The following is a 20,882-nucleotide window of genomic DNA, read 5'->3' as shown; positions in this document are numbered from 1 at the left end:
ATGATTCCAAGTTTTTGTTTTTGTTTTTTTTACATTAGGTATTATGCTAGATTTACCTGAACAACTTGACTTTACACATATTTTTTCTCATTAATCATTTAATGGAATTTAAAAATATCATTTAATATATATTTATCACAAAATGTATATATTGATGTATTTAATGATTGCCATTTAACAGTACAGTAAGCTCTGCTACAAGGGAGGATATATGCCATGTGTTGGGCACACGATAAAGTGGGTTGTTCCTACAGTGACACAATATGCATCTTAATGTCCCAAAATGCAAACGCACCTTTCAGTGCAACCTTCTAATGGGCACTTTTTGGGGACACAGAACATTGGTTTTCATTGAGTGCACCAGCTGCCAGCTTTTCATTTACAGCTGTTCACCCTGGAGTCCTCAGACCTTCGCTGCTTTTGCAGATTACATTTACTTTTGAAGACTGAGGTAAACATATGTTCGGCTGTAATAGAACACAGGAAGGTCTACCACACAGTCATGCTCAGCAGAACTAGTAAACCGCCTCCAAAACCCCCCAAAAAGAGAACGCTTCGATATCCCCTCATCAGCAGGAAATGCTTGGCAGCAGATCGGTGTCAGCCTGCTTCAGTTTAGTATGTCTGTGTCTCTCGTCTGTTGTTTGTTTGTGCAAAGATTACAAAAGAGAATTGATGTTGTCACTATATGCACACAGCTGCACATCTTTCTTAATGCTTGCATGGTTGCATCCATTAGTGTATCTAATTGCAACTATGCACAGTGACTAAGACATCACAATATGGGCCATCTTACAACAGCAACAAAGATTGTTTTCTGTTCCTCCCTCGCATCGTGACATTTCTAAAGGATTGGTGGTTCAACCTGTAATTTAATCTGTGTCCTAACTCTCTTTCCACCAGGTCCTCCCGGACCTCCTGGAGTGGTAATAGTGGAGGAGATCACGGATGCCACAGCCACCCTGTCCTGGACTCGTGGCCTGGACAACCACAGTCCTATCAGCACCTATAATTTACAGGCCCGCAGCCCATTTTCATTAGGCTGGCAAACTGTCAAAACAGGTAATCAATAAGGAGCAAATTGCAGCCTCTAGATCGGAGATGGTGAATCAGTCCAACAAGAGCATGGTTACTGCTGTAAAGAGATATAATGACACATTCTTGCGGAAAGGTACTTTTATATATGAACACAATCAGACTCTTAAAACCAGAGACTGCTGCAAGAAGAAAGAAAAACCCAGAAATGAGTCAGCATTTTTGCACTTCAGATTCTCTCGTCTCAAAGTCAATGTTTTTATGTTTTTGAATGGGGTTTTGGTTAGATCTCTGAAAAAAGGTCTGTTAACACAAGCATAAGAGATTTACATGTTTTGTCTTACGATATACAATAAGAAGCTTTTACGTCTCTTACCAAAGGCAGTTGCTAACAAGTAGCTGAATGACAGTACAAAAAGTAATCATGTCAAAATTTCGTCTGCCTTTAGCTTAAGTTATGAATACATAAAGTCATGTGACCGTTTTATAGCTAAATGTTCACTTTTTACTTCTGACGATTATTTTAATACTTCAAAACATTTTAAAAGTGTTCATTTGAAGAAAATTATCTTGCTGAACAAAACATGCAAGTGTCATAAACTTGTGTTCGCCACGGAGCTTTTTAACAATAATCCAAAATCCAACAGTTTCTTTTTCTCCTCAGATGTCTGTTTGAGAGGTTAAAATTCAGTTCTCTTCCAAGCTGTCGTTTTATGTTTGAACTTGGCTGTTGTTCAGAGGAGCTTAGCAAAAAGCAATTTGGGCCCACATCAAATGTCTTTGCTTTGAATTTTCTTCAGTGTCATATCAGCGGTTAGTGGGAAATTAACCTTTTGGGCTTGAATTATAAGACCTATCCATGTTCATTTAGTATAAATGCACTTCCACCGCTTAAAAAAGTGAATTAGCTGCTTTTTTTTTTGTACCTTGACAGAAAAACCATCAATTACTATCACTTAGCATTTAAAGGATGAAAGCCTGCTAAGCATTGTGTGTAATCCATCTTAATATGCTGCATGATAATAATAATAGCAGAGTTTAAGGTGCCATAATGATTCATCCCCGCAGATACATAAATCACATTTTGTATACGCTCCTCTCACATCATGTCTGTTCAACCACATTTAATTCGATAAAGCACAATTAGGACTCTGTGATGTATTGTCAGTGTTGAACTTGAAGGGGGACCGGGGCTTTTAAGCTCCCACTCCCTGCAAACACAGTTATCAGCTCCTGTTTGAAGAGCGGCGCGCCTGACAGAGTGGTCTCATCGTGAGCTGCTTCGAATGATAAGAGCGTAAGCTCCCCGGCCTCCCCGAAAGTTGCCTTCGTTAGCACAGCGAGACCTGTGGTTCGCTTGTGACACGGATATGCTTTCAGTCAATGTTTGTTTGTTGTTGCAGGATCAATATTGACGAAGCTTTATTGTGGCAGCGCTGAAGAAGCTAGATTAGTCATGTTACCTGCTTGTAATTTCTTTTCAAAAATACATTCATGAATCCTGACGGGTTTTCTTTTGTTTCACTCTCGGGATGCGATCTGTAATTACGCCGCTCTCTAAGTCCTCTGTAGACACTGTGAGAATTGATTGAAAGCAGCTTCCTTCTATGTAATGAGTTATACTTCCTGATGTGCTCTAAAGCTGAGAGTAAGCCGCTGTTCAGACATGAAAACATCATCACGCCGGGTTCTCAAGTACAGTGGATATCGTCACCATCTGGTGAAACGATATCCCGAGTCACAGTGAATCCGGAGGGACTGTGGTGTGTTTTTATTGGTTTCCTGGTTCTGTATTGGAGCCCACTGGATGTGAGATGAAACAATGTCTATGGGGCTAAAGTCACAGCTTTTACACACAAATGTGAACGTTGTAGCAACAACCCCCAGTTTTAGAAAGTAAAAAGTAATTGGAAGTCATCACACAAAGTCATATATAATCCTCTAGTTAAAGAATGCCTGTGGGCCCAAACATCAGAAGATACATGTGATGCTGTGATGCTCTGCCAGCCATCTTCCCATTGCCTGTGTTGATGCTCAGTTGGTTAATTGAGGTCAGGTGACAGCACATAACTTTCAAATATTCAGCCATAAACTTTTTTTTAACTCCTTGACTTCCTTGCCTGTGTGTTAAACATCATTGTCCAAATACACTCTGCTCTCAACATGGCACTCTCAAACACCCTCAAAGTTTTTGAGTTTGCACTGAAGGCCAACGCTTTACATAATGTGAACAAAAGTGTGTGAGTGTTGCTCGTCTGGGTTAAATTAATAAAACAAGCAACACTCCTGTCTGCAGACCCAGAACCAGTGACAGGGGACATGGAGTCCGCCATGGCTGTGGAGCTCAACCCCTGGGTGGAATATGAGTTCAGGGTGGTGGCCAGCAATGCAATCGGGACCGGGGACCCCAGTGCACCATCGAGAGGCGTTAGGACGAAAGAAGCAGGTTAATCCGCCAAGCCATCAATCTGCACTACATTCTAGTCACATTTTGAGTCCAGAAACTTCTAGAATATGAGAGTGCTGATGATTTATTGTAGCTACCCTCATGACCATGTTACATTCCCATTGTTAATAAACTCCATTTTAATTGGGCGAAATGGTTGAAAATAAGCAGCTTACATGAATTTCAACAAGCGTGGTGTTTCCGCTGAAGCAGCCTGTCCTTCAATGCCCCGAGGCAAAGACAGAGCAGAATACGCTATTTATGGTGTGCAGAAATTGACTGAGACAGTGGGCATCAGGCGTGCCGCTTCACTAACTGCTCGTTCTCGACTATAAAACGTAATAATTACAGAGGTCAGTGGTCATTTAGAAGTGGTTAATTTAATCTGTCCTATCGCTTCAGCGTAATTAACAGACTAATTACTGCGTCTGCACACGGTTGTGGTAATTCATCCTTAGAGTTATAATCTGCGATTCAAAGATGAACAAAAAGAATTAATGAAAAATTCCAAACGCAGCACGGAAACCTACTCGCACTCTCAATTTGAACAGGTATCTGAATGCAGGCAGAAACATCAAACGATAAATGCAGTTTGTAATGTTTTCTATTGCTGTAAAAGTTTTTTTTTTTTATCATTATGACAAATTTAGCGATTAATAAAACCCAAGTTAAGCTCAATTCATGTGGTCATAAATTGAGGATTAGGCCTTAAAGGACATGGGCCCATACTGTCTGAAAGGTTTTTCAGTTTTTTTTCCTGTATTCTCATCTTTTCTTTTCTGTCAAAACCATGTTGAAGTGCATTTGCAGTGTGGTGTCAGTGATGCATTGTTAACCTTTCTGTTTCACAGTCCCGTCAGTGGCACCATCGAACGTCAGCGGAGGGAACGGCCGCAGGCACGAACTGGTCATCTCGTGGGAGGTAGGGTCCTAACTGCTTCTGTAGCACACCCGTGACAACATATGTGCAACAAAAATTCAAATGTCACAGCGGGCCTTCTGTTCCAGTCGAGCCAACCCAGAGATTTGTTGAATAAACAGGAGTTAATGGGAGCTTTTATTTAGTTTAATCTAACTTAAAAATAATCTTTAAGCTTCCTGTTGTTTCGAGGAATGTCAACAGTATGACATTCAAACCGTGTGGGGTTTAAAAACTCCAGAAGGCTTGAAGCTCCTTCAAATTCAAGATGCTTCTCTGAACACTCTCTCGCTTTATAAAGAGTGATGATTCAGAAAGGGCCACAGTTTATGCATTAATTATACCAGAATGATAATTATTAGGAAGAGTTCACTAAAGTTTACCAACAAAATTTGAAGACTGAACATTAAACTTTACCATCAGAAGGGCCAATAGAAATGCAAAAAAAAATCAATGTCTTTCCAGTCAATAGATTAGATAAACATTTTGAGCGCTAAAGATGCTTGCTTATAATAAATCTGTCTTGAATGTCAATATGTTTCATTATGTAAACAGAAATGTGGTAACAAGATTTAAATAGGTTAGTTCTCAGGGGAGACGCTCAGGGATCAGCCGCTAATAACTGATAAACTGGCAGTGAGATATACCAGTGGAAGAATGTTCAACTTTATGTCAGAAAATATACTAATGCTTTCAGGGATTTCGCAAACATATGTGTAAATATGAGACAACATTTTAAATGTATTTTATATATATATATATATATATATATATATATATATATATATATATATATATATATATATATATATATACATATATATATATACATATATATATATATATATTTACAATACTAATATTTCATGGAAAGAGCATAAGTCACCTAAGTCATTTTTATAAATGCTTCAAAGAGAAAATTACCATTTTTATTTCAATTACTCAGTTACCTTTGTTACAAAAAACAAACAGTTTCTTCATGAATTCAAGGGACCACAGGCTGAGTAATTGAAATAGAAATGGTAATTTTGTGTGTAAAGTATTCCTTTAACCTAAGGCTCAACAGAATCCCCTTATGCTGTGTAGTTCACAGTCTATCGGCAACACATAAACACAAAACCCCTTTAAAGCAAGTTTACAGTAATCTGTAGTATTACGATGATGATATTAGGCATGCTGACACTGAGCTGCAGAACATAATAAACGTAAATACTGATTTTACTTTTTAAGAAATTAACATGTTGATCCTGTAAGCCAGTGTGTTTTTCAACCTTTCCTGTGTGTGGCTCTGTGAAAAAGAGCAGTGCCTGCGGGATTGAAACCCCCCCGCATAAAAGCAGAGCAATTATTATTTTCAGGATTTTTACACGATTAAATGTGGGAAGAAACCTTTGTGGTGTAAATATTCATCATTTAAACTTGAGAAAGTATTCCTCAACAAAAAAAGACGTGATAATAAATGTGTATGTTAAGTGAATTTATCATCACGAGCCGCCGTTGTTAGAACATTCCTGAACCTGCAGGTTGAGAATCTGTGTTATAAATATATTTATGAAAGAGTGAAAACAAGCCCAGTGAAACAAGGGTCCCTTTAAACATCGGTGCTGAAACCGCTCTGCCAATGTTTCCTTAAGGATTAAACTGTCACTAAGTAATAAATCCTGCATGTGAATATGACTTAATAATCATGTAGAGGTTGTTACTGCATGTGCCATTCATTAAAAACCTTCACTTTTTGTTGCCTGGGAATACTTGTCAGACATTATTAAGGGGGATAAAGCATGGTTGATGGACGGCGCAAGTCCTCGTGGCTCCTAAACTTGAAGGAAACGGTTTAATGACTTGAAGATATACAGATGATTGCATTAGTTTACAGTCAGTTGCTTTCACTTGAGCTGAGATATGACGAGGAGACCGTGTGTGCTGGGGACCAGTGTTTGCACACAGTCCTATTCCCACAACCATCAAAGTGGGATCTAATTAAAACATAGAGGAAAGTTTCAGACCCTGAAGTGAGAGAATGATGAGAAGAGTCTGGAGATGTTCTTAAAGGTAGGAGGGGAGACATATTGAGGGATTTTGCTGGAGTATTTAAAGAACAGAATTGAGCACAGGGGGTTGACAGCAGAAATGTAATTGCATTGAAATTGCATTTTTGGGCTGACAAATTGTTGACATACATTTTCCAAATAGATATTGATCATTTTCTTTTTCCCTTCTATATCTGATCTAATTCTCTCATCTTTAAAGTTTTTTTCTCACCTGCATTAAAAAAGAAGAAGTACATGTCAACAATAAACAACAAACGTCCATTAATGATAGCGCATAAACAGTATTTTATGTAAAAGTCAAGTGGTTGAGCTACAAGCTTCAGTCTAAAGTAGCTAAGCTGTGATTGAATTTAGCTTTGGTCGGCGTTCCTACATCTCACACCTATGTGTACCAATGTCAACTAGAAGTTCATTTACTTACTTACTAATGCATGTCCTTGCGTGGAACACCGGGGGGCGTGCAACGTATACTATACAGAATAAAAACAATACTTTTAAAGGATGTCCCGGCCTAAACCCTGAACCACAATAATGCCACTTACGGACACAAAACCATGTGGGAACGAGGCGTTAATCATGTTTATAAGAAGTGGGCGTCGTCAGCGTGATGTCACTTGTTGGTTTGCGGACTGTCGTTTTAAAGCCTTAGATTCAGCGGTTTTGCCGTCGCCATCTTGGATCACAGCTGTCGCCATGTTGTTTTTTTCCGCAAACAATGAACGAAGGTTGCCATATTTGAAATGCGGAGAAGTGACTGAGAAGTGACTACCAGTCTATGGCTTTGGTAGCTGCAGCGACCTGTCAATCACAGTAAGCCCGCCTTAAAGCTTACTCCACTTTTGCGTCTATTTTAACTCCATAATTTACTAAATGTCAATTGAAAACATAAACTCTTGTTTATAATGTTTACTGAGGGAATAAATCAAGTGAGAAGTCGAGTCATTTTCCCATTAACTTCTATACAATCAGACTTCTTTTTGCAACCAGAGGAGTCGCCCCCTGCTGGTCAGTAGAGATAAATGACCCAGGTGTGGATGTTCTAAACTCCCAGGCAGTGGTGACCCTTCTGAAGAATATGGCGAGAGAGATGCACATTATATTCAGTGCTTTAACACAAAACTGGAGGTTGTGGTCTTCACAGCTGTCTGACACCAAGGGAGACGGTCTCGTGAGCAGTGAGGGGGCTCAGGTGAGCGGCCATCATCAGGGCAATTATTATTTTTTGAGAGGAAGGATGTGATCGACCCATCTGCTACAGTGTTCTACATCCACAATTTGAATCTGGAAGAAAGGCGTCAACTGTTCCAACGAGGGACAAACCGGAAAGTGCTTTAGTCCGCTCAGGCAGGATGCTTTTCCACAAGATCAGAGGCTGAAGTGGTTATTGTAAAGCGAAAACACTTTTATGAGATAAAGATTTAACTGTCCCAGGGGAAATATAGGCATGGCAGCAGCAAAGAAGACAATGTAAGCACCAGAGCCTTTTCAAACGAATACCACAAAAACAATATGTTGATCAAACCTCAGAGTGACTGGAAATTATGACTTTGATTTATGGATTAAATGTGGAGTTTTTTTAGAAACATATTTCCAGCACATGTGCATTCTGTTTTCTTGACTGTCATTGGCTCTCCTGATTTGAAAACCTCATGTCCAAGAGAGATCGTCATGACAATACACAACCCCGGGATCACAGCGCATTGCATTTTAAACTTGGTCCCTCTTTATTCTGTTTAAAATGTGTTTAACCACACAGGGTCTCAGAGTTTGAGGGTGCATCTTGGTCACGACTGCGGAACTTGCTGACGAAGCTCAAAGAAGGCCAGCCGGGCCGTGTATTACACAGAGCCGCTTGAGCCGGGCCAGTGATAAAGACGTTGTGAATTTTGAATTTGGATCGCACCAGAGCGGCACAAGGATGATTAACCTTGGATCCTTGGAGTCGTTCCAAATAAATCCAAGGGATGTTTATGAATATCTGTTTGCAATGTAAATCTTGACGAGGGTTGCGCGAAAAACGTTATAACTCTTACGCAAAGTAAAGAGGATATCAGCGGACAGCTTGGCTCTCGGCCAGGTTCGGCGCAGCGTGTGCAGAATTACTATGAGCAATGCCGAGAATTTGCAATTGAGATCAGTTGAAGGATATATTAACAGGGGAACGGTGAACAGATGTGGAAGCAACTGACAGTTATTCTTGTAGTTATTAAGTATGAGAGTCCAACTGCCACTGGGAAGATAACCTTCACATGAGGAGAAGTGCCCCTCCGTGGCACATTATGGGGGATAATGTCCATTCCAGATGGAATGGTGTTTGGCGCTCGAGCATTTCCTGTTTATAAATGAGAATTATGCTATATAAAGAGTGTCATTAGAGTAGCTTGTATAACACAATGACGACCTCCTTATAAATACATGCAGGACCCCGTGTTGGAAGAAAAATCAAGGGATACTTTAAGTGACATAAAACCATGATTGGTTGGATGTGCAAGAGTCCTTTCAAGCCATGCATCAATTTGAGTATAACCGTTTCTTGCTAAAGGACCATCTTGATCAGACTCATGGAAATGCAGAGCTGCAGCTTTTTAGTTTCAGCAACCTGCTTTCTTCAACAAATGCGTCATAAAGTGTGAGCATCATCGAGTCTGCTCGTCTGGTTTTATTCAGAATTTTTTTGCAGGTACAGAGTGTACCATAGGGCAAAAAATGTAAGTACTTTTTAAATGATTGTCGCTGGACAATGCCGAGTTGCTCCACTTCGATGCAGTGTCCTCCTTTCGGCACTCGTCATTTCAGGTCATTTAAGCTCTGCCCTATTTCTTCTCCTTTCTGCTAAATGCTCTTGGAAATAAATCAGGACCTCGTCAGTGATCAATGCCCATGGATATTAAAGGAGACGGAGCAGGAATGTTAGCCCTTTTTGGCAGTCGAGGCATGCAAGCGCGCTACAGTTCTGCCTCTCCAATCATCTGTGGAGAGTTGTCAGTGCCTGGACGGCCATGGTGGGCAGGGTTATTAAGCAGGATGAATGACTAAACAGTCTCTGCAGCTTCATTCAGCCGTCTCATTAGAGTCGACGGTGGGAGACTGTTTTTTTCTTCTTCTTTTTCTCTGGGAGCCATCAGGAGGACCATTAGTGATGCCCCTACAGTCACCGTGACTGAGCCCCGGCAGGCCCGGCAATTTCATCCACAAGACTTACCTGAGTTCAATCAGCCCTCTCACACCATGTCCACACTTAGGCCCGACAATCTCAATTCCCAAACCCTCAAAGTCTTTCTAGCCTTAACTAGCTATTTTGTTGATTCTGGGTTTTTTTTAAGACCTATATTTCTTAGCACGTCTTTGATAGCCTTGCCAGCTCTGATAATAACTTTGATGGAAGCTAATTCCTTTCCACTGATCATCCTCGTAATTAGGCAGTCATGGTGATTGAATGAAATGTGAACTACGTCTCCATCCACCACCAATCCCTCTGTGGACTGGATGGCTAATTTGGGTGCCTTCAGGGTACAATGTTACTTTGAAGCCTATGCAAATCAACACATTACAGCTCGCTGACTTTTTGTTGCCAAAAAAACAGGTGTACAGGTGTTTGTCATTTATTAAATTTAGATTTAAAACCCTGCAGCCCGTATTTTAATTAAATTCGAGCTCAGTTAATGAATTGGCATTTGATTTGATTAAGCGCGGAGCAGCTGTGGAAGACAGCCCCCAGTCTCGCCACTTCAGGAAAACCACAGCTAAGCATTGAAGCCAGCGCACAAAACCTGTGTCCCCAAAAAAATCCTCCCGTCAGACATGGAAAGATAAATGTGCTACATAATGGGGACAACTGAGCCAGATATGATTTGTTTCCATTACTCAAGACTAACTGCATCTTTATTAACACTGGCAGCCAACAGCAGCAGTCAAGGGGTAGGAAATTAAAAGCGGTTTCTACGGGACGACCAGAGGAAAAAGGCATGTTTTGTTTAATGAGAGCCGCACAGAAGAGGTTATTTAGATGAGGAAGTAATGCACCCTCAGTCACTGGTGCTGCTACAGTAAGATAGGTATGCCCTTAATCTCAGTGATGATCAGTTTCTGTCTTTCCACTGTATTTATCAGCCCGTATCCGAGGAGTTCCAAAATGGCGAGGGATTTGGGTACATCGTCGCGTTTCGTGCCAACGGAACCAGAGGCTGGAAGGAGAAAATGGTGACGTCCGCGGACTCCACCACGTACAAATACCGAGACGAGACCTTCCCTCCCCTCACCCCGTTTGAAGTGAAGGTCGGAGTGTACAACAACAAGGGAGATGGGCCGTTCAGCAAAGTTGTCATCATCCACTCCGCTGAGGGCGGTGGGTTCATATTTGTGGCTCCATTGATTTTAAAAGAACAGAGGGAAAAGCTTTTCTGCAGTTTCATGGTTGTCACCGTTTCAACATTGTTCCACAGAGCCGAGGGAAGCGCCGTCCGATGTGAAAGCCCACAGCATTTCTTCATCGGAAATTAGGGTCACCTGGAAACCGCCCAATCCTGGCCCCGGGAGACCAAGAGGATATGAGGTGCTTGTAAATTGTGTGCCTTGTGGGGGGGGGTTGCAGCTGCACTTGTACATTTCCATGCAGTATCTGGCTGACTTTGCGTGAGCATGTGAACCTTCGAGCACGAGTTGAGGTTTGAGCGTTTTCAAAGTCTTTTCATTTCGTCTGAACAGGTCAGCTACTGGAAAGACATGGAGCAGGAGGAGTTGGGGGCAAAACAAAGAACTGTGAAGAACGAAACATCCATTGTCCTGACCGGACTAGAGGGCAACAGCCTGTATCTCATCACTGTAAAAGGTTTCAACAGCATCGGCCAGGGTCCTGCCACTGCAGCTGTCACAGCTAACACCAGGAAAGCCCGTGAGTACAGCACTGACACTAATCATGTAACACTATATATGGAATAGAGGCTACCTGTGCAGTTTCCTCTAAATCCCCCTGTAAAAAGGGTAGTAATTTACCTAGTTGGTTGAAAATCCCCCTGCACTTATTATCAGACAAAAAACAACATCATATTTTTTAAACGTTCCTTACTTACTGTATCTCCGGAACCACATCGTTAAGTTAAAGTACTTACGTAAACTCCGTCAGCTCCGTCAACTTCTACGGTGGACCTACGGTTTTACTAAATCCTTAATAAGTAGCCCTTACAAAGTCGGATTTCACTAACAAACACATCTCTGTAACCCTACGGGCTTGTGTGAGTCTAAATATAAAATATAAGCTTTCCAGACCCCCTAAAAAATCACAAAATGGGCGGAGTATTTTTTTTTTCTTCCTCCGTCTCACGTTTTCTCGTCCTCAAGGCCTCCTGCTCTGCTCACGTTCCTAAAGCTACGTCATACAGCAAGTACGGACATTTTGTTTCCCAGCATGCCCCAGTTAGACAACCTTTTCACATAAAATAAGTATTTTTTCCATTTTTTAACCGAACAACACCGTTTTTTGACTGAAACTCATTTGAACACCCAAATGCTGTGTTTTATTGTGATTTTTGTTGCAGATTCCGATTATTTAGGTCCTAATCTTTCCAAAAAAGATTGTTAAGGCACCATAATATAGTTTGAAAAACTCGGTGACCGCTCAAGGATGCATTTTTGGGAAATCTTGCTCATATCATGCTGGATGTTCATAGTTATGATCAAAATATCTTTTAAAAGTGATTTTTTTTGCAGATATACATTTTCCCAAGACTTTGCTGAACAAATACATACAATAAACACAAGTATTGGAATTAATTTGGGGGTTCCTACGGCGACTCAAACACAGGGAATAAGACTCTAGGTCTAGAGACAAAATTGGTTCCAGGGTTTTTAAAGGATTAAAAGTCTGTTTGAATTTGCACCCAGAGCGTTGCGTTCTCTTCTCAGCTCCTGCTCAGTCTCCAACCAACCTCATGTGGATTCAAGAGGGCAACAACGTGTCTTTAAACTGGGACCCAGTGAAGGCAAAGGACAACGAATCTGATGTCATCGGGTACATGGTAATGATCTTTCTTTAAAGTCACGTTTCTTCAACTGCATGCAATTAGGACACATATAAACATTATGTAAATACTAGTGCTGTCAAACGATTAAAATATTTAATCGCGATTAATCGCATTTATGTCATAGTTAACTCGCGATTAATCTCAATTAATCGCAAAAAAAGTTTTCTTCATTTTAATGCTCTTATCAACATGAAAAGGTAGATTGGCTTGCTTTATGCAAATGTTTTATTTTATTGAAAAACAACTGCCAAACAGGGTGGTACAAAATAAAATTATAAAGTGCACATTTCAGGTAAACAAGGGCTAACAAGGGAGTGTTCGCCCTGTAATCACAAGGTAGCAGGTTCGAGCCCTGTCTTCATGTGAGTTTTACATTTTAAACGCATATCTTTTGCTACGTGAGCTGCGCAAACGGAGGAGGAGGATCCACCGCCCCACTTAAAATTTTGCGATGAAAAAAAAAAAGAGAAGAAAATAAATAAATAATATATACTGTCAAAAAACATTATATACCAAATAATTTAAATAAGAAATATACCGTGTTGACACGCTAAATGTGTGTGGGACACCGTAAGCCCCTGTCAACAACCACTTAAGTTAAATGTGACCAAATATAATGTATCGGCGTTCATCATCACTGAGAAAAGCCCCTCCCCCCTGTCGGGGCGCCGGACCAATGTGAGTCTATGGCAGCGAGCAAACATTCGGTCGTTACAGCAAGGACAGCTTCTCATTGGCGGATGAAACGCGAATCTTCGGGCGCACATTTCCCTAGCCAATGACATTGTTTCTTATTGAACGTGATTGGACTATTCGTCGAATCAGAGACCTTTATCAATCCCTCAAATCCCATATAGCTCCCACGTATCTAAGCGAGCAACATAGCTTGCAGAGACTTTGATTGTGTTAGTATGGCGACTGAAAACTCTGTGGTATCTCTACGCGAAACACCTTTCAACCGAAGATCAGATGTTGACAAGAAGAGGCTGAAAGAGTTGGGACCCGAACGTCTGGATTTAAAAATTCAGCAGCAAAGCACTGACCGCGGGAGGACGTACACCCGGAGCTTCTCCTCAAGCCATTTTGCTAACCGGAGCTGGTTAGCTGGATGCTCAGTGTGGAGCAAAGCAGTGGCGCTGAGCAGCAGAGGAAGCGCCGGGTTATGAAAAAAGATGAGCTTGGAAGGATTGCTGCAGAGGTGAGTGTCAAAATCAGCAGATGCCTGTGTTAGAGTTTCATGTTTTATCTTTCCCACAGCAGAACACAAGTTGGACATTGTTAGATTTGGGTGGATATCATATCAGACTATAACTTTATCTAAAATACCAACGTGTGTGTGTGTGTGTGTGTGTGTGTGTGTGTGTGTGTGTGTGTGTGTGTGTGTGTGTGTGTGTGTGTGTGTGTGCGCGCGCGCTAGAGCATCAAGGTGGCTCCTGGCCTTTTGTCTATGTTGATGAGCCATCAAGACACACAAAACATTTTTTGTCAACTCTGATTGTTTGCTTTTGTCTGTAGTATGAAGCCTGTTTGTAGTAGATATTTCCCCACAACTTATCTGTCTGTCTCTCTCTATATATTTATCTGTAGGTTTATGACACCATACTTGGACACACCAGGGAACGCTTTGCCTTCAAAGACCACCTCACCAGTGCCACCTTACTGCAGGGCCCCCAGTTTAAATGTCTTTACAAGTAGTGGGGCCTACTCTGTCAAACACCCAATGTAAAATGTGATGTCTCTCTTTCTGAATCTATTCTGCTCTAAACCTCTTTCATGTGAGGGTGTGGGCACCTCTTTTATTCTGTAAACCTCTGAAACCCAACCCAATGTTTCTTAAACCATTCTGCTCTGAACCTCTCATGCCCAAAGTTACAGTTTGTTGATAGTTGTTATTGGACAGTGTTGAGTACTGTGTTTTCTTGAAATAAAGCTTTGTTTTTTCGAATATTCTACTCGAAACCTCTTTTCTTCTCATTGTGGAGTGCTATTTAAACCGCGCCGCCCAACTGCGCCCCCCCCCAAAAAAAAATCACCAGCCGCCACTGATCAAGTGGTATTTCAGACTGGATAGGCTACGATGATAGCTCAGTTCACAATGACAAATGGCACATACCACTTTGGTCTTGTCAAGGGAACCATCTGACAACTTTTTGAAAGTAAACTTTCCATTCATTAGCGTCTTATCATTAATTTTGCCGTATCGCGCTCAGCATTCATTCATTTCAAACCGTAACGTTAGCCTAGCTTCCAAGCCCAAACAGCGTGCCTATTGTTTTGCTTCCGGTTGAGTTACATCCGCCGTGGTGCTCGCGAGAAAAAAAATGAAAAATTTAAATGCGTTGACGCCGTTAATAAAATTGACGGCGTTAAAATTGGTTTAACGCCGTTAATAACGCGCTAATATGACAGCACTAGTAAATACTATGGATTTGCTAATTGGGAGGAGCAGCTAGTTCCAGTTTTACTTTTTTACCACTATAAATTTAAGTCTCATGGATAATTTAAAGAATGTAATATGTTTATGTTATGGCTTTGTGTTCCAAATAATAACCTTGTTTCTGAGAAAGCATGCTTTTACTGTCAATTTGTTCTGACAACATTGACCCAGTATCTGAAGAGTGAATCAATTTAAACTGTTGAATATATTATAAGGCTAATCTGAACTGTAAACTTTAGGTTCAGCTCGGCGTTATCAGCATGTGCAACAAACTTAAGATCAGTGATTGGACATGTTATACTGAAGTACCCCTCGGCGATCATAGTGGACTCTTCCCTTCTAACCTTTGTGCTCACACAGTCTTGTAACTTTGACTTTCTGTATTTAAAGAACCAAATGTTCACCCAAGTGCTCCAACTGCAGCTCCCTGTAGAAAAAAACATGAAGTTCACTTCTCGATTTTGCTGCTCCATTAGTGTTAAAGAGCAATCATAATGTTTTTTTTTTAGTGCAAAGTGTACATGCCATGTAGACACAATAGCATCTCGCTCCAGGCTCAGGCAACTCCATCACCAGGACCCTTGGTGAAAATCACATCCTTATCACATGTGTTAAGGTGGAAATTAAGTGTTTCTCACACTTCTTTATCAATATACTTTATTTGCCACTATATTGCGCATGCGTGTATTGTTTTTTCGTGCTTATCATTTCTAAAGCAGTGTACTTAGAATACATCTAATGCATCGTATCACATCCATGCCACACAACCTCTACCAATAACACGCAAAGGTAAACAATACAATAATATGTCATTATAACTATAAACTATAAAGTTAGGGAACAGAACCGTAAGCAGCAAATAACTTGTACTAACATTAATGAATTGCTAATGTTGGCTAACTTCAACATTACCACAACAACAACGGGCAAATAAATTGTTAATTATGTAATCATTCCAGTGCATTTTAATGTTAGTTTGCTTACGACATAAGCATAGTTCGCAAACACATAAGGTTGGAAGGCCCGTTACCCAACTAAAAGTTACAGTTATCTCTAATATTAAGGTTGTGTTGTTTACCTTGTGGTGTTATTGGTGGAACGTGTGATATCGTATCCTGACATCTCTGACGTACTCATTTCCGCCTCGGTGCTCGTGACAGGACAGGGCACACCGATGGACCTGTGCCCCGAGCCTGGATCTCTGCAGCTAGCCTCTCCTCTGTAAAAACCTAAAGTGGTTGTGTGACCATGTCCTACAGGTGTTACTCAAACAGGAGGGCAGAGGTCACAACCAGGTGACGAGAACCATCAACCCCTCCACCATGCTCTCACTGCCAGAGGGAGGCACCTATATCATTGAGGTGCGTGCCCTTAGCGAAGGAGGAGAGGGAGCGGTCAGCTCCCAAGTCCGACTGGTCACGTCTTCCGGTAAGCTAGTTAGTCGCCTTCCTCCTTCTCAGCCTCACACTCCCTTACATGAACTCTGAAATCCAATCTCTATGTCCAGGCTGTTTTCTCTTTATAGCGATCTGTGTTCTGCCATTAATTGAGTCATCGCAGATGTTGTGTGAGCCAAATCTTCTTTGGCTAAGACTGTTTTAATGACCTCGCCCACACAAGCCTTCCTACTCTTACACAGCCAATTAACTTCTAAGCAACCGGATGGACAGAAAGTTTGCTGTCCTGCATGTGACATTAGGCAACAGATTGCTTCTTTTTTTGCCATTTCTTCTTAGTTCCTTGAGTCTGATTCATTTGAAAGAAATCAATGGAGTTATCTAGCATAAAACATTAATGCAGTTCCAGCATTCTGTTTAGCATCATCGTTTTCGCCCGTATTGACTCCTCCCCCTTCCTTCTCTTTAGGTGTCCGAGCAAAAAGCTACCAGCGCTCAGTGCACTGCACGCCTCAGGGCCTAACATGGACAGCAATGCTCCTGGTTCTTCTGGTGCCTTGAGCTTCCTAGTGAGGCCACAGGGCCTTCCTCATTTCCACGGAGGGAGCCACCAGTCTTCAGCTCCCTCATTCCCTCTGACTGCCTGCTTGCTTTGGCCTTTCCCAATCCCGAAGGGCCCGAGGCCTGCTAAAGGGGGGTTGAGTCTGCCGGTTCTTCAGAGTTCATCCATTTAAGTTCCCTGTTTCTTTTTAGGTCTGGGTCTTTGATTTGCACAGATCTTTCCAATATCCCAATAGTGCTGTACATTAGTGTACATTGCGGGGAAAGATTTGTTTAATCATTTACGTTTAACAGCAAGTGTTCCTCTCATTGACTGGCATCTCACCACTTACAGATGGCTCCTACAGCTCTGTGGCTCCACAGAGCATGAACAGTTCCTCGAAAAGCTGCTGTGGTAGTAATACAGGGATCAGCCGGCCTGTTTCTTTTCATTACTTATCTGTGTCAATTTACCCCTTGGCTGCCTAACAAGCAATGCAGCAGAAGCTCAGTAGAGATAAGTGCATTGTTTTCTTATTCACACATTGAGGAAAAAGTTTTTTAAGGAACAACGGATCTGACTATTTCCAGACTTGCTTTTTGTACATTGTGTTACCTTTAGAGCAACAAAAAAAAACAGTGGTGTATGTCAGCTATGTCAAACTCTCTGTTTCTTGGTAGTGATTAAGCCACGCTTGGTGATACAGTTTGTTGACTGTTGGATGTATGGAGATAAGAAACAGGTTCTTAACTTTAGTGCCCGGACACATCGATAGACAAAGACAAGTCTGTACGGACTCTTGGTGTCAGTACAAATAAATGTGATGTATATTTTTTAAACAGTTGTTGTTTGTATTTTCTAACTTTTAGAAAAGTAATATTTCTAACAACACACTAGGGCTTTTTTTTTTCATTGATCCAATTCGACTTTTTGATTATTTGATTAATAATTTTGTCTCTACAGTTTTCCCCACATCTTTAAATTGCTTACTTTGTCTAACCAACAGTCCAGGATCCAAAGATTTCCAGTAAAATACAACAAAGAAAATTACCAAATTCCCACATTTGAAAAGGTGGAGACTGACCATGTTTGGTGTTTTTGCTTGATATATTTGCTCAATTATTGGAGAATAAAAATTGTTGATCAAGTAAATGACAATCATCCCTACAATACAAATTCACCATGACACTTTCATTCTATATTTTAAATGTACATATTCATCAGACAGTTCTGCAGTTTTAGGAAGCCTTTCCCAAGAATTATGTAAAGTTTGGCTTGATTGAATTCCACACACGTGGCATAAGAGGCCACAAAACATTTTGCGATAAAAGACCCACTGCATGGCCAAATAGGGCAGCATCAAGAGTATCTCTCCCTCCTCTCGGGCTCCTCTCTTGCCTTGTCTGCAGTTAAAGCTTATCTCTCACTGGGCAGAAATCCAAATGAATTTGCCTCAAGTGTAATTAATGTTAGAATGGAGATCTGTAGTCCTAACGCCGGCTTACTTGGGCAGACCTTTTGCTTGCTGCCTCCAGCTCCCTGGACTCTCCATTACTGAGTCGGAGTAACCTGGCTCACCTGCTCAGGTCCAGACAAGGGTACTACCTCAACCACAAGAGATAGGACCACACAGCGAAACAGAGGACAAGCATCGCTCCAAGCAGTGTCCATTGCGTGGATACTCCTCCTCTTTCAGACCTCTCTGTTTTGGTTACATTCAGAGAGACGGGGGGTGGGTATGTTTGGACTCCATCCTTTCCGTCCGTAGTGCAAAGCATTAGGCTGTTTAATGTAGATGGAGGGGTTTTGCGGTCCTTTTAGCCTGTTCAGTGACGTTGGCTCAAACACATACCTCCACACAAGTGCTAATGTACCGACCTTTAATTATTCATGCAGCACCTGTCTGTGTTGGCGCATCTGATTTATGATAATGGATTATGTTTCCTGCAAGGAGACCCATTTGGTTCCGATAGCCAGAAGCTATAGTGTCAGCAATTAAAACATGAACTCCCCCTTGGTTAATGTCAGTGCCTGTATGTGTATGTGTGTGTGTGTGTGGGGGGGGGGGGGGGGGGGGGGGGGGCGGTAGTGTGGGTGTGGGTGTGTGCGCCTGGGTGTGTGCTGGGGTGTACTCTAGTTTTTAGTATTGCAATATGTTATGTTTATTTTAGGGATAATGTATTCTGCTGGAGAGCAACAAAGATTCAGTTTTACAGCTTACAATTACAAGAAATGTGTACAAGAAGAGATGTTTTCATCAGCTGCTATTAACCATTGTTAGCATTGACATTTTTATTTTCACTCACTTGAATATAAAGGTGGTCCTATTTTCTGTCAGTGTATGTTCACACATCACATCACGCTTCAGGCTTAAGGAATCACACTGAAGTATTGGCGCTGTCTCCTAAAAACTACGTCCCCATACAACTAAAACTGCACTGTAAATTACGTTTCCAAGGAACCTTATTTTGTCCTGGATTACAGTTGATTACAGCTGCTTTTGCTCAATTGAGTTTTAAATGAGTCTGGAAGTCTGTGTTGGGAAGTAGGTAGCAGATGGGTCAAAACACACAGGACCTTCACCCAGGACACTGCTGTTCATCTCTCATATGACCCAAGCACTATTGCTACATGAACCTTACAAAGTAGTTTTGTTGCTTTGCTTTGTCTTGTTGTAATTTATGTTTGCCAAATTTCTTGAACTGTTAATCGTTAAATGTTCATCTGGGAGAAAATATATTTCCCTGAAACGTAATTGAGAGTGCAGTTTAATTTGTTTGTAGGAAACCGGGTTTGAAGGACATATGCACATGTACTTTGATCTTGTGCTGCTGCAATACATCTTTTTTGAGTTTACATCCAAACAGAGACGATCCCTTCAGGGGACAACATGTTTCTGTCCTCTATCTCCTCTTCCTTTGGCCTTTACTCTCTGAAACCTACTACGTAGACTCCAAAAGAAACCTTCAGATATGATATCCGAGCAAGTATCAGTTGATACTACTTCTGCCTCCATCAAAACACAAACGTCCTTTGGCCTTTTAAAAGTATTAAATTGTCTTTGTGGCATTGTTGTTGAAGGATTCTTTTCAGGCGGGTCACAGTTTAACACTCATCCTGAAATTGCCAGAAGAGTGGGGCTCTCCAACAGACACTGCTGCTACAGGACAAGGTAAACTGTAATATCATCCAGCAGGAAGCTTTCTGTGCAGCCTGTCCTTTTTCTGTCTCGCATTTCATGTTTCTGTTTGCACAAGAAATTAGTTGCATTAACCCAAACTGTAGTATTTTTTGGGGGATTATACAACTGTTGAGTTTTTCAACAGCTGATACATTAAATTAAATTAAAGTGATCTTCCACAAAAGGAATAAAATGGAGAGAACAAATCAAAGATTGAGATAGAATGGTGCAATAATGCAGTGTGTTGGTACATATGAGTTCTGAGGAGTGTTCTTTTCAACCATCACTCAGACATTACATTGAATTAAAGATCATAATTGTGGTTTGCCCCTAATTCAATTTTGTCTGTAATTTTTCTCAATAAGCTTTAATTAACTGTTCTCAATTCATAATTTTCCACCAATGTATGTCTGGTTATTGCTCGTACAGTATAATTAAAGCTTGTCTGTGATGTGAAACCTTCTGTTTTAATGAAACATTCTCCAGATAAGATTGTCTAAGCTGTTGAGTGAGATATCGTATTTCCTGTCGCTGTGGCATAATACATGCTGCATGTTTTTTTTATATTAAAATGTAAAAAACTAGAAGTGTCGGGACATCTGATACAGCGAGCTAATTTGTGTTTGCTGTAGGAGGTTTGTGTGATGTTGGGATTTTGGTCCCCCACCCCTGGCAGTGGCAGAGATGGCAGGGAATGAGAATTAGGGAAGTGTGCCATGTTCTGTTGAAGACTGTGAACAGAGGGATTAAGGGAGCAGCTTTGCAGAGAGAGTCAACATCCAGCATTGTATTGCACCAGTCCAGTAATTATTGAAGTTATAATTGCGGTTGTCTTCTGACCTCTGAACCCGGCTG

At 41.1% G+C, this 20,882-nt stretch overlaps 1 protein-coding gene across 1 annotated transcript in view; it reads left to right on the top strand.

The window, feature by feature from the left end:
• The window catches only part of cntn5 (contactin 5), an 84,327-nt gene extending 67,388 nt beyond the window's left edge, over nt 1-16,939 (top strand). Inside the window, exons 15-23 of the mRNA XM_079225265.1 lie at nt 904-1,062; nt 3,332-3,481; nt 4,333-4,403; nt 10,562-10,796; nt 10,894-11,003; nt 11,156-11,342; nt 12,353-12,465; nt 16,168-16,336; nt 16,775-16,939. Of these exons, the coding sequence (XP_079081391.1) occupies nt 904-1,062; nt 3,332-3,481; nt 4,333-4,403; nt 10,562-10,796; nt 10,894-11,003; nt 11,156-11,342; nt 12,353-12,465; nt 16,168-16,336; nt 16,775-16,866 (1,286 nt within the window). The 3' untranslated portion in view covers nt 16,867-16,939. The remainder of the gene's footprint in view (nt 1-903; nt 1,063-3,331; nt 3,482-4,332; nt 4,404-10,561; nt 10,797-10,893; nt 11,004-11,155; nt 11,343-12,352; nt 12,466-16,167; nt 16,337-16,774) is intronic.
• Nucleotides 16,940-20,882: the final 3,943 nt, after the last annotated feature.

Source organism: Taurulus bubalis (genome assembly GCF_910589615.1).
Source record: "Taurulus bubalis genome assembly, chromosome: 10".
NCBI lineage: Eukaryota > Metazoa > Chordata > Actinopteri > Perciformes > Cottidae > Taurulus > Taurulus bubalis.
The sequence above is the reverse complement of the archived record's forward strand: the minus strand, read 5'-3'. Positions and strand labels throughout refer to the sequence as shown.